Source organism: Haliotis rubra, unplaced genomic scaffold (genome assembly GCF_003918875.1).
Source record: "Haliotis rubra isolate DU_JTF1 unplaced genomic scaffold, ASM391887v1 Scf35, whole genome shotgun sequence".
NCBI lineage: Eukaryota > Metazoa > Mollusca > Gastropoda > Lepetellida > Haliotidae > Haliotis > Haliotis rubra.
Window position 1 is genome coordinate 1,194,719 of NW_025767024.1, and position 12,892 is coordinate 1,207,610.

At 42.8% G+C, this 12,892-nt stretch overlaps 1 protein-coding gene across 1 annotated transcript; it reads right to left on the reverse strand.

Moving 5' to 3' along the window:
* Positions 1–1,083: 1,083 nt before the first annotated feature.
* LOC124284972 lies at positions 1,084–11,973 on the reverse strand. Its single transcript, XM_046721100.1, has 5 exons — positions 11,882–11,973; positions 11,387–11,562; positions 10,848–11,127; positions 10,235–10,435; positions 1,084–2,096 (listed from the first exon to the last, which is right to left on the reverse strand). The coding sequence occupies exons 1-5, from the start codon at positions 11,971–11,973 to the stop codon at positions 1,277–1,279; spliced, it is 1,569 nt and encodes a 522-aa protein (XP_046577056.1). The 3' UTR covers positions 1,084–1,276.
* Positions 11,974–12,892: the final 919 nt, after the last annotated feature.

Here is a 12,892-nt window from a genome sequence, read left to right on the forward strand (position 1 = left end):
TTATTAGAGGCCTGGCGCATATTTCTTCAACCGCTGCTTTACCCCAGGCGCTTATTAGAGAACCGGCGCTTATTAGAGGGATTACGGTATCCCTATATGTTCCCTACATATTAGACCGCCCTCGTAGTCTCATACCGAGATCTTTGGACCACGGGTCCGCCACATTCGACTGCCTCCGATCCGTTGCCTAACGCATAGAACAACGGACTTGAGGTTCGACCCTCGAAGATCTTAAACTACGATGCTTTATATTACCCTGCCTTTGGGCTCAAACGAGAACTGATCAGTCCTGAATACGTCCACTGCGCAGTGTATCACGTTCATGGTGCATGGTGGCTGAGCTGCACAGACTATAACTTCAGACCTCTACAACCAGACACACGCCATTAGACTACCAGTTATATTAGTTTCTGAAAAAATATATTTTGATATGAAAAAAGAACCGTATTTAAATTGAAATGAGCCCCAGTGAGGTATGAGATTCAGTCCCTAAGGTAAACCTAGACTTGCCTCATTAAGGACCTTTGCAGTACAGTTATAGCTTAGTGGGAGGTGGTGGTGGTGGAATTGGGTTTTACGTCGTGCTTGAGAATATTTCGCTCATATGACGACGTGCATGCGTGTGAATGTGTATGTGCGGCTGCTTGTACTAGCCCAGACTGAAGCTGGTTTTATAGTGCTAGCCCACTGAGATACCATGCCGCAGTGAAGCAGGAATACCCCACTCAGACACATTATACTGACTCCGAGACGACCAGTCCTTGTTGTACCCTTTAATGCCGAGCGCCAGGCAGGGACCAACAAGTACCATATTTTAACGTCTTTTGGTATGACGCGGTCGGGGATCGAACCCGCGACCTTCCGCTCTCCGGGCGGACGCTCTAACCACTACACCAGGGAGGCGGTCCTTAGTGGGAGGTAAACTATAGTGGTTCATGGGACAGTGATATAAACTAATACTTGCATCTACCTTAGCCCAATAATGCTGAACGCGACGAAATCTTGAAACCCCATTTCACCTCTGATGGCCATACAGATTGAATCTTTAACACACATACAAATGAATACTCTTGAAAAGTAGGCTTGAGAGATTCTAAAATGTTCATTTAATACAGAATATTTAACAACACTGAATATATAATATTCAGTTAAATGATATCATAGAACGTGCAGACAGGTTGATTTGAATTGTGAAATTATTACTGCCCATGTGTAAATAAAAATATGTAGAAATGCATAAATAAATAAATATTTCATAAAGTCAGTTTCACACAGCTCAGACTGTCATTCCAGCGAATTTTATATCACTTATTTTTAAAGAACCTGTGAGATTTTTCAGATCAAGAACTGTCTTCACTGGTTTATAACCTAGAAGAGTATAGACTTTTCCACATTTGGCATCTATAGCCTGTGCAGCCCGAAGTCCTATACTTGTTCTCCATTTATTAGCCGCGACGGACGCATTTGACTTGACCAAACAGGTCACACAATTTGTGTCTTTCTTGCCGGACAACGTCCTGTCGTAGACATATTTATGCAGCTCCTTCGTGATTTTCGCGTCCACAAACTGATACAACTCGTCAGTTATTTCTAACGGATGTTCCGCCATAGTTTCGTATCGCACTAGCTTTATCCGTCCTGGGTAATCCCGAGCTATCTTGGCTGTGGTTTGTAAATCCTCGTGGACTCTTGCACAAAATGTTTCTGTATATTTTTGTAACTGGTTCCATGGGAAATATTTTAACTTTACATATTGTGATATGATGGATGCTCTTGGATCCCGAACAAGGTGTAGTATTTTCAAATCCGGGTATTTCTTCATTAGTGGAGAAACGAGTCTCAAAGGCAAACGGACTACTTTCTGTGAATTAATACGCTTCGATTGACATAGTTCTTTGAGATGAGGTAAGCATGTTACGATTCCGTTCACACCAGGATTCTTTTTAATACACTTATGATGTTCCTTTGTTGTATTGCTTTCCTGCATGTGGAATTGCGTGAGGGTGTCGAGGTCTACATTTTCAAAGGAACAGTTCCATATCCCCTCTAGGGTGTTAATGGCCATCTCTTCATAATTTATGTTGGACTTGAAGGATCTGAAACGAGATGCATCGACCCAATTAAAGCTGGTCTTTAAAGTTGTCTGCAGAAAGGAAAGGAGAACAGTAACTGGTGTATTGGCAAATTGGTCAGTAGATGGGAAGATGAGAATATCAACTGGTAGAATGGGGGAGCGGTTAGTAGATGGGAAGATGGGAATATCAACTGGTAGAATGGGAGAGCGGTCAGTACATGAGAAGATGGTCAACTGGTAGAATGGGAAGAGTAGAGGGAATGATATCAACTGGTGGGAGAATGGGAGAGCGGTCAGTAGATGGGAAGATGAGAATATCAACTGGTAGAATGGGAGAGCGGTCAGTAGATGGGAAGATGAGAATATCAACTGGTAGAATGGGAGAGCGGTCAGTAGATGGGAAGATGAGAATATCAACTGGTAGAATGGGAGAGCGGTCAGTAGATGGGAAGATGAGAATATCAACTGGTAGAATGGGAGAGCGGTCAGTAGATGGGAAGATGAGAATATCAACTGGTAGAATGGGAGAGCGGTCAGTAGCTGGGAAGATGTGAATATCAACTGAATATCAACTGGTAGAATGGGAGAGATGGTCAGTAGATGGGAACATGAGAATATCAACTGGTAGAATGGGAGAGGCGGTCAGTAGATGGGAAGATGAGAATATCAACTGGGAATGATGTGAATATCAACTGGTAGAATGGGAGATCAGTAGATGGGAAGATGAGAATATCAACTGGTAGATGGGAAGATGTGAATATCAACTGGTAGAATGGGAGAGCGGTCAGATAGATGGGAAAATGAGAATATCAACTGGTAGGGAATGGGAGAGCGGTTGATAGACCGGAAGATGAGAATATCAACTGGTAGAATGGGAGAGCAGTCAGTTGATAGACCGGTAGAATGGGAAGAGAGTAGATGGGAATATCAACTGGTAGAATGGGAGAGCGGTCAGTAGATGGGAAGATGAGAATATCAACTGGTAGAATGGGAGAGCGGTCAGTAGATGGGAAGATGAGAATATCAGATGTACTGGTGGTGTTTGGGGGATATGTTGATATGAAAATGGAGAAATGTACCGGTGGTATGTGGGGGATATATTAATATGAAAGTGGGTATATGTACTGGTGGTGTTTGGGGGATATGTTGATATGAAAGTGGGAAGATGTACTGGTGGTGTTTGGGGGATATTTTGATATGAAAGAGGGGAGATGTACTATTGGTGTGTAAGGGACATGTTGATACGAAAGTAGGGAGATGTACTGGTGGTATGTGGGGGATATGTTGATATGAAAGTGAGGAAATGTACCGGTGGTATGTGGGGGATATATTAATATGAAAGTGGGAATATGTACTGGTGGTGTTTGGGGGATATGTTGATATGAAAGTGGGGAGATGTACTGGTAGTGTTTGGGGGATACGTTGATATGAAAGTGGGGAGATGTACTGGTAGTGTTTGGGGTATATATTGTTATGAAAGTGGGGAAATGTACGGGTGATGTGTGGGGGATATATTGATATGGAAATGGGGAAATTTACTGGTGGTATGTGAGGGATATGTTGATATGAAAGTGGGGGGATGTACTGGTGGTGTTTGAGGGATATGTTGATATGAAAGTGGGAAAATGTACTGGTGGTGTTTGAAGGATATGTTGATATGAAAGTGGGGAGATGTACTGCGGTGGTATGTGAGGGATATGTTGATATGAAAGTGGGGATATGTACTGTAGGTGTTTGAGGGATATGTTGATATGAAAGTGAGGAGATGTATCGGTGGTATGTGAGGGAGATGTTGATATGAAAGTGGGGGGATGTACTGGTGGTGTTTGAGGGATATGTTGATATGAAAGCGGGAAGATGTACTGGTGGTGTTTGAGTGATATGTTGATATGAAAGTGGGGAGATGTACTGGTGGTATGTGGGGGATATGTTGATATGAAAGTGAGGAAATGTACCGGTGGTATGTGGGGGATATATTAATATGAAAGTGGGAATATGTACTGGTGGTGTTTGGGGGATATGTTGATATGAAAGTGGGGAGATGTACTGGTAGTATTTGGGGTATATATTGTTATGAAAGTGGGGAGATGTACTGGTGGTATGTGGGGATATATTGATATGAAAGTAGGGGATGTACTGGTGGTGTGTTAGGGATATATATTGATATAAAAGTGGGGAGATGTACTGGCAGTGTTTGGAGGGATATATTGACATGAAAGTGGGGAGATGTACTGGTGGTGTTTGTGAGGGATATGTTGATATGAAAGTGGGGAGATGTACTGGTGGTGTTTGAGGGATATATGTTGATATGAAAGTGGGGGAGATGTACTGGTGGTGTTTGGAAGGGATATGTTGATATGAAAGTGAGGGAAATGTACTGAGGTGGTGTGTGGGGATATATTGATATGAGAAATGTGGGAAGATGTACTGGTGGTGTTTGGGGGATATGTTGATATGAAAGTGGGGAGAGATGTACTGGTAGTGTTTGTGTTTAGGAAGGATATATGTTGATATGAAAGTGGGGAGATGTACTGGTAGTGTTTGGGGATATATTGATATGAAAGTGGGGAGATGTACTGGTGGTGTGTGGGGATATATTGATATGAAAGTGGGGAGAATGTACTGGTGGTGTTTGAGGGATATGTTGATATGAAAGTGGGGAGATGTACTGGTGGTGTTTGGGGATATGTTGATATGAAAGAAAGTGGGGGAGATGTACTGGTGGTGTTTGAAGGATATGTTGATATGAAAGTGGGGAGATGTACTGGTGGTGTGTGAGGGATATGTTGATATAGAAAGTGGGGAGATGTACTGAGTGTTTGAGGGATATGTTGATATAGAAAGTGGGGAGATGTACTGTACTGGTGGTATGTGAGGGATATGTTGATATGAAAGTGGGGGAGATGTACTGAAGTGGTGTTTGAGGGATATGTTGATATGAAAGTGGGGAGATGTACTGGTGGTGTTTGAGGGATATGTTGATATGAAAGTGGGGGAGATGTACTGGTGGTGTTTGAGGGATATGTTGATATGAAAGTGGGGAGATGTACTGGTGGTGTTTGGGGGATATGTTGATATGAAAGTGGGAGTGGTTTGGGGATGTACCGGTGGTGTGTTGGGGATATATTGATATGAAAGTGGGGAGATGTACTGGTGGTGTTTGGGGGATATGTTGATATGAAAAGTGGGGAGAGATGTACTGGTGGTGTTTGGGGATATGTTGATATGAAAGTGGGGGAGATGTACTGGTAGTGTTTGGGGATATATTGATATGAAAGTGGGGAGATGTACTGGTGGTGTTTGAGGGATATGTTGATATGAAAGTGGGGAGATGTACTGGTGGTATGTGAGGGATATGTTGATATGAAAGTGGGGAGATGTACTGGTGGTGTTTGAGGGATATGTTGATATGAAAGTGGGGAGATGTACTGGTGGTGTTTGAGGGATATGTTGATATGAAAGTGGGGAGATGTACTGGTGGTGTTTGAGGGATATGTTGATATGAAAGTGGGGAGATGTACTGTAGGTGTTTGAGGGATATGTTTATATGAAAGTGGGGAGTTGTACAAAGTGGTGTTTGATGGGAAAGGGATATGTTGATATGAAAGTGGGGGAGATGTACTGGTGGTGTTTGAGGGATATGTTGATATGAAAGTGGGAGATGTACTGGTGGTGTTTGAGGGATATGTTGATATGAAAGTGGGGAGATGTACTGGTGGTGTTTGAGTGATATGTTGATATGAAAGTGGGGAGATGTACTGGTGGTGTTTGAGGGATATGTTGATATGAAATGAAGGTAAGGGGGAGATGTACTGGTAGTGTATGTTAGTTTGGATATGTTGATATGAAAGTGGGGGAGATGTACTGGTAGTGTTTGAGGGATATGTTGATATGAAAGTGGGGAAGAAAGTGTACTGGTATGTGAGGGATATGTTGATATGAAAAAGGGGGAATGTACTGGTGGTGTTTGAGGGATATGTTGATATGAAAGTGGGAAGATGTACTGGTGGTGTTTGAGGGATATGTTGATATGAAAGTGGGGAGATGTACTGGTGGTATGTTTGAGGGATATGTTGATATGAAAGTGGGGGAGTTGTACTGGTGGTGTTTGAGGGATATGTTGATATGAAAGTGGGGAGTTGTACTGGTGGTGTTTGAGTGATATGTTGATATGAAAGTGGGGAGTTGTACTGGTGGTGTTTGAGGGATATGTTGATATGAAAGTGGGGAGATGTACTGGTAGTGTTTGAGGGATATGTTGATATGAAAGTGGGGAGTTGTACTGGTAGTGTTAGGGGGATATATTGATATGAAAGGGTGATATGTACTGGTGGTATTGAAGGATATGTTGATATGAAAGTGGGGAGATATACTGGTATTTTGTGAGGAGTATGTTGATGAAAACGTTGGGACATGTATTGGTGATGTGTGGCAGATGTGTGGTGATAGGAAGGTGGGGAGATATATTGGTTGTGTGTGTGAGGAATATGGTGCATCCTGTCCCCAGCGTCATATGAATTATAAACTTACAGCCAACTACGCTTATAACGAACTTTAAGGTATCGCTAGTTTTAATTCATTATATCCCTAGTTCGTTATACGCATTTCAACTAAATTATTAAGCAAGTAACCGGGATCCATAAATCCGTCAATTAGCCATAAGCATAGTTTACACATACAGAAAACGACAGTTATGACGAACTTTGTGTTTGGGACTACTCAAGCGCATTTCAACTTAAATGAACAGCCCAGACCAACCACCTAAAAACAAAATGATTGTTATATCCGTAAGTTCGTTATAAAAGTGGTTTACTGTCTTTCATTTTGATTAAAACAACTCATGTGACTTAAATTCAAATCACTGACGTAACGAAACCTTGACCCAGTGACTTACATCAAGGGATAGAAGTTCATAAATCACTTGGACAAGTATGTGTAGAGCACGCCTTGCTTGTCTGACTAAATTTCCAAAGAAGTGAATTCAGCTTGTTTTAACAAGTACTGTAAAAAATCATGGTTCACGTGACGTGCATCCTGTCTCAGGAGTCAACTGAATTACAGACATACAACAAACTTCGGTTATAAAGAACTCTGAGGCACCGCTAATCTTAATTCGTTATAACCGTTGTTCATTAGACGTATTTCGACTAAATTATACAGCCAGTGACATGGAGCAAAAAAATGTTACATCCGTCAGTTCGTTACATCTGTCAGTTCGTTACATCCGTCAGTTCGTTACATCCGTCAGTTCGTTACATCCGTCAGTTTGTTGCATCACGTCAGTTCGTTACATCAGTCAGTTCGTTACAGTTCGTTACATCCGTCAGTTCGTTACATCAGTCAGTTCGTTACACCAGTCAGTTCGTTACATCCGTCAGTTCGTAACACCAGTCAGTTCGTTACATCCGTCAGTTTGTTACATCCGTCAGTTGGTTACATCCGTCACTTCGTTATACCAGTCAGTTCGTTACATCCGTCAGTTCGTTACATCAGATATTTCGTTACAGTGCAGTAAACCACCATTATAACGGACCCAAAGGGACTTTTCGTTCTTTGTAACCGGATTTCGTTATACGGATTTCAGCTAAATAAACAGACCAGACCCCACAAACATAAAATATTCGTTATATCCGTCAGTTCGTCATAAGCATGTTCGTTACAATAGATTACTGTATATAATTTTGATTGAAACCATTTACTTCACTTAAATTTGAACCACAGTTTTCACGAAACCTCGACTCAGTGGCCCACATCCACGGATAGTTCATAAATCACTTGGAGAAATTTGTGTTGAGCAAATTTTGCTTGTGAGACAAGTTAATTCAGCTTGATTCACAAAGCAATTCCGACATAGTGTGCCAGTTTTCGTATTGAGCTGACGGCTTTTAGTGCAAAGGACACAAGAAGCATTTTGTTTGAAGGAGATTGGTTATATCTTGTAAAATGTACATCCGGTATGGTTTAGACGGTTCATTCGGTTTAGTCGGTCTACACAGGTCAGTCGATTTAGACGGTTTAGATTGTTCATTCGGTTTAGACGATTCAGCCGGTTTAGTCTGTTTAGACGGGTTTGTCGGTCATTCAGTTTAGTCGGTTTAGGCGGTTCAGGTGGTTCAGTCAGTATAGACGATTTAGCCTGTTTAGACGATTCAATCGGTTTATTCGGGTTAGACGGCTCAGTCGGTGTTGTACTCTCAGATCAATCAATATTCGGTTTATTACGAAATGTAACGCATGCTTCCCAAATACCGGGTTGGTGCCTCTCGGTTCGACTGAAGCTGGGAGAGTACCCGGGTTTGTTGCCATGGACACAGCCTCTGGGTAACGCAGAAGAATGAATGTCGTGGAGTCTACATATTCACCGAAAAATTTGTCGTGGGTGCAGCACGGTTGGCCACATGCCCTCTCTGAGCTGCGCGCAAATGTGCAAGGGCCAAGAGTTTATGATAAGCCTAGCAAGTGTGACTGAAGATAACAAGAAACCTCTTTGCAGTGATCATACATTTTAACTTGTAAATAAAAATAACAGACACATCGCTCTGTGGCTGACAAATATAGGCATGTTTATGCACTCGCATAAGTAGTGTGTCACTGTGTGAGAAGCAACAGAAAGTCATGAAAACAACCACCCCACACCCCACCATATTTCATCATATATACTACCCATCAAAAGTTTAGACTCACTTAAAGCACTCACTATATGTTATGTATATGTATGTGGTTACATCGAAGATGAATTTCTCCACCAACTTGGGGGAACCAACTGAAAACCTTATGCAGATGAATTGCACAAGGATGATGCTTCAAATTGCGAAAGGCATGAGCAAATGTCGTGCATGTGAACAGATTCGTTTTGGTGTAAAGTTTTGTTAAGAATTCGCCAATTTTCACAGATTTTAATCATTTACTGAACTCATGACAATAATCTTTTCAATGTTACGAATATGTTTTACAATACACCAGTTCATAACTAAACAGTACCTTTAAACAGTATGGAATATTTTGCAAAAAGCTAGTTTAGAACAGTGGACAAGTAAGTGGCTACATTTACACTAGTGAGTCTAAACTTTTGATGGGTAGTATATTTGATATACCGGTATGCAATATCTCACGTTAGCGATATGTTAGCATATATTAAAATATCATTATTCATATGTTAAATGAACTCTATTGGCGCTTTGTCGGCACCAACAAACCTATGCATGTAAATTCAGAAGAAAGAAAACATACGCATGTACAATTTGATTTAAAATTTTAAACACGATTCGCATAATGCACATCTGATGATTGTTCTCTTAGACGTCTCATATTCAACACAAATGTACACCATTTCTAACATAGCAGTGAGCATGTGCATTATATATATTTCTTACGCCAGTCGTTTGTCCGTCTCACAGTTCCTAAGCCATAGCATTAGACTGACAGACTACCATAACATGTTCCATTCCACTTTCAGTGATGACAACCCCCAAAATGAAGCAAGTCTAGATTTTCCCCAGCATCGAGTCTCCTATCTAACTGGGCCACTTTAAATTGAAGTAGAGCTATTTCCTATCATCAAAATTATACATTCAGAGACCCATGGGCAACAAATTTGTTTTCACCAAAACTTACATGGCCGCAAGTTACAATTTAACAAGATTGAAGCACGATGACAACGATGAAAGGTGTTCAGCAATGTTTTCAATTACTACGGTATTATTCTCATGCTAACAGTGATCACAAAAAGTGATCACAAAAAGTGATCACAAAAAGGGCGTGGACGAAACTGTGAGAGAGGCTAGGGCTGTTTACCAGGCGTTGACCAGATATAACCAGCGATTTTCTTCAGACCTCTCTTCTGGTCTGCTCTGCTGGTCTTGTCTGCTGACCTTGACCTTGCCATACCATGTTTACACCGGGTGTCAGACCGATCTACGACCGAAAAATAGCCCTCGATCGTACTCCCTCGCATGAAGTCGTAGTGGGGTAGCGGTGGGGTCTCATTGAGGTCTCCATCATAGCCGGTCGCGTTAGGTTTGGCGAGTGCAGTGGATGATGATTCTCCACACTCGCATAACTTCGGCGACGGGTCCAACCCGCAGTGAGGTCAAGTAATCGGTCGCAGTATGATCACACAAGTCTCATTAAACTGGTAGCTCGCAAGTCAGTCGCACTTACCCGTAATGCGCTCGTAGCGTAGCTGGGTACTTCAACCTCGTGAGGTTGTGAAGTACTATATAGCACTCTGTTGTGGTCTGGGCAACTTCAGGGGCTTGATAAAACACAGTCATCAGACGCCTCCATCTGTTAGCCATAATACGGTAGTTCAGTTCCTCCTTGGTCATGTACTTCTTAGACCATGGCTTCATGACAAACGTTCTTAAGGCAAAGGCATCATCGACCATTATGAAGTATGGCAGGTTCCTTGGTTGACCGACCGCCTCTGTGGTTAGAGCGTCCGCCCGGAGAGCGGATGGTCGTGGGTTCGATCCCCGACCGCGTCATACCAAAAGACGTTAAAATATGGTTCTTGTTGGTCCCTGCCTGGCGCTCGGCATTAAAGGGTACAACAAGGACTGGTCGTCTCGGAGTCAGTATAATGTGTCTGAGTGGGGTATTCATGCTTCACTGCGGCTGCGGCATGGTATCTCAGTGGGCTAGCACTATAAAAAACCAGCTTCAGTCTGGGCTAGTACAAGCAGCCGCACATACACATACACACCCATGCACGTCGTCATATGAGCGAAATATTCTCAAGTACGACGTAAAACCCAATTTCACCTCACCTCACCTCCTTTGTTGACCACCTGCGCCAGCAGCAGCTTGTTCAATAGTTTCAGGAGGGGGTAGACCAAGTGTACCAGTCTCCAAGCGGTCTTTCAGATGAAATGCACTAAATATGTGGGCGTCTGATTGGTGTCCAAGCCCTCCAGTATCCACCCACAAGAACTTGTAGTTGTAGTCCACAAGCGCCAGGAGAACGATGGCGTAGCAGCTTTTGTCGTCACACCAGTAGTCACTTCCACTCAGAGCAGGTGCACGGATTTTGATGTTCTTTCCATCCAGGGCCCCTATGGCATGAGGCACTTGTCATCTAAGTTCGAATTGTCTGACTATTTCCTTCCATTCTTCCGTAGTAGGAGTCTTGAATACCTCGTCTCTGTAGGCATCCACGATTGCCCGGCAAACTTGTATTGATGACTTGCTCACCCTATAGCTTTAAGCCTTGTTTGGATACTGGCACCAGAGGTTAGGTGTCTTAATGTGCGTCCAAAGAGGGTCTGTAATTGATGCCCTTTCCTGTGATGTTGGACCATATTCTCTACAAACTTTCATCAAAGAGCTCCACAGGCATCCTCCTGTACTTCTTGAACTGATTTGGATTGTCCTGCTTCAACCTCTGTACAAGGTGGTAGTACTGACAGTGTTCCTGTCTCGCCATAGTGGTCAGCCAGTTCTGGACCCACATCTGGCGGCGTCGCCTTCTTCTTCTTCTTTCACTTTGTCTGATCATTGACAAGGTGTAGTTAATAACATCATTCCAATGTGCTTCGGCTTCAGTCTGCAGGACAAGAGCCAAGACGATATCCCCAGAGTCAATATCCACCTTTTTCTCAGTGTTTCCAATCCAGTGCTTATCGGGCAACGAATGACGAGATTGCAGGCGGTAACGGTCCCTTTTATACGATTTTGGCAGCGCACTCGCTAAAACTCTCAATTGGCGTCTTGGAGAAGTCGCATAGGTCTCGTCCTCATCGTCGCAATAAACTCGCATGGAGTCCCAAAGATCGCAACTAGTCGGGAGAACGATCTTTCTACTCGTACTCAAGTTGCAAGTCGATGGCAGATGTGGCTGTGGTCTCGACGTAGTCGGCGCCGTTGGGCAGAAGCTCGCCAAAAGTCACACCACGGGCCATGACCGAATTGCGACCTAGTCGCGATACATAAGACGGATCGCACCAGTCTCAGTCAAGTCGCGATTAAAATGAGATTGACTATAAAGTTTTTGGTCGTAGTCAAATCGCACACCCTGTTCGGTATATACGCAAATGGGCGATCGGTCGCCAAAAAGGTACGCGACCAGTGCGGTCGCAACCATGTCTCAGACAGGTCGTGTCTCGGTGTAAACATACCCTCAGTGTTCAGCGCCCTCCCGTGCCTCTCTGCTGACTTCACTGACAGTGGTGCTTGTATAGGAGTAGTCTGTCTCACAGTCCCTGAACCACATTAATTTCCTTACTGCCAAGCCCTCTCGGCAGTGCTAAAGCCCTAGATAAAGCAAGTCTAGATTTCCTCAGGTTCAGGTTCTGAATCTCTGGTCTCCCTAGGGCTCCTTTTCAATATAAATGGGCTTGTTTGTTACTATCAAAATTATATATATTCAGAGACTAAGCCTTAGTCTAGTATAGGAGCTTCTCCACGATAACGGACTGTGGCCCCGACCATTGGATTTGTTGTGACACAGGCCACACCTATCAGCGTGACAGCTGCCAATAAGTAATTGCCGCTTTTATGAATTCAAATCAATCAGCATTGTTTATATACTACAGAAAAAATGATTATTTATACCATGTCATATAAATGTATGATAGAGTCCACTGACGTCATGTTAAGGGGAGATAATCTGAATTTGGAAATATACAAAAGCTATGCTCGGAAACAGATCCTACTTCTGGTCCAAGTCGCCCTTCACCACCCCCACCTATGCCATAGCTAGCCTTTGTGTTACCTAATATCTCAGTAACCAGGTTCGACTTGGTATAATTAAGATAAATACATAATAAATATTCAACTTGTTTATTTTACTTTTGCCAATTCGTGTAAGTAAATATGACT

What these genes read in the sequence shown, in the direction of transcription:
- LOC124284972 (XM_046721100.1), bottom strand. Translation starts at nt 11,973, where the DNA reads ATGGCCCGTGGTGTGACTTTTGGCGAGCTTCTGCCCAACGGCGCCGAC. An exon ending in GCCATCGACTTGCAACTTGA is followed by an intron (nt 11,563 to 11,881) that starts GTACGAGTAGAA and finishes GTCAATGATCAG; the next exon opens with ACAAAGTGAAAGAAGAAGAA. An exon ending in GCAGGTGGTCAACAAAGGAG is followed by an intron (nt 10,436 to 10,847) that starts GTGAGGTGAGGT and finishes CTTTGCCTTAAG; the next exon opens with AACGTTTGTCATGAAGCCAT.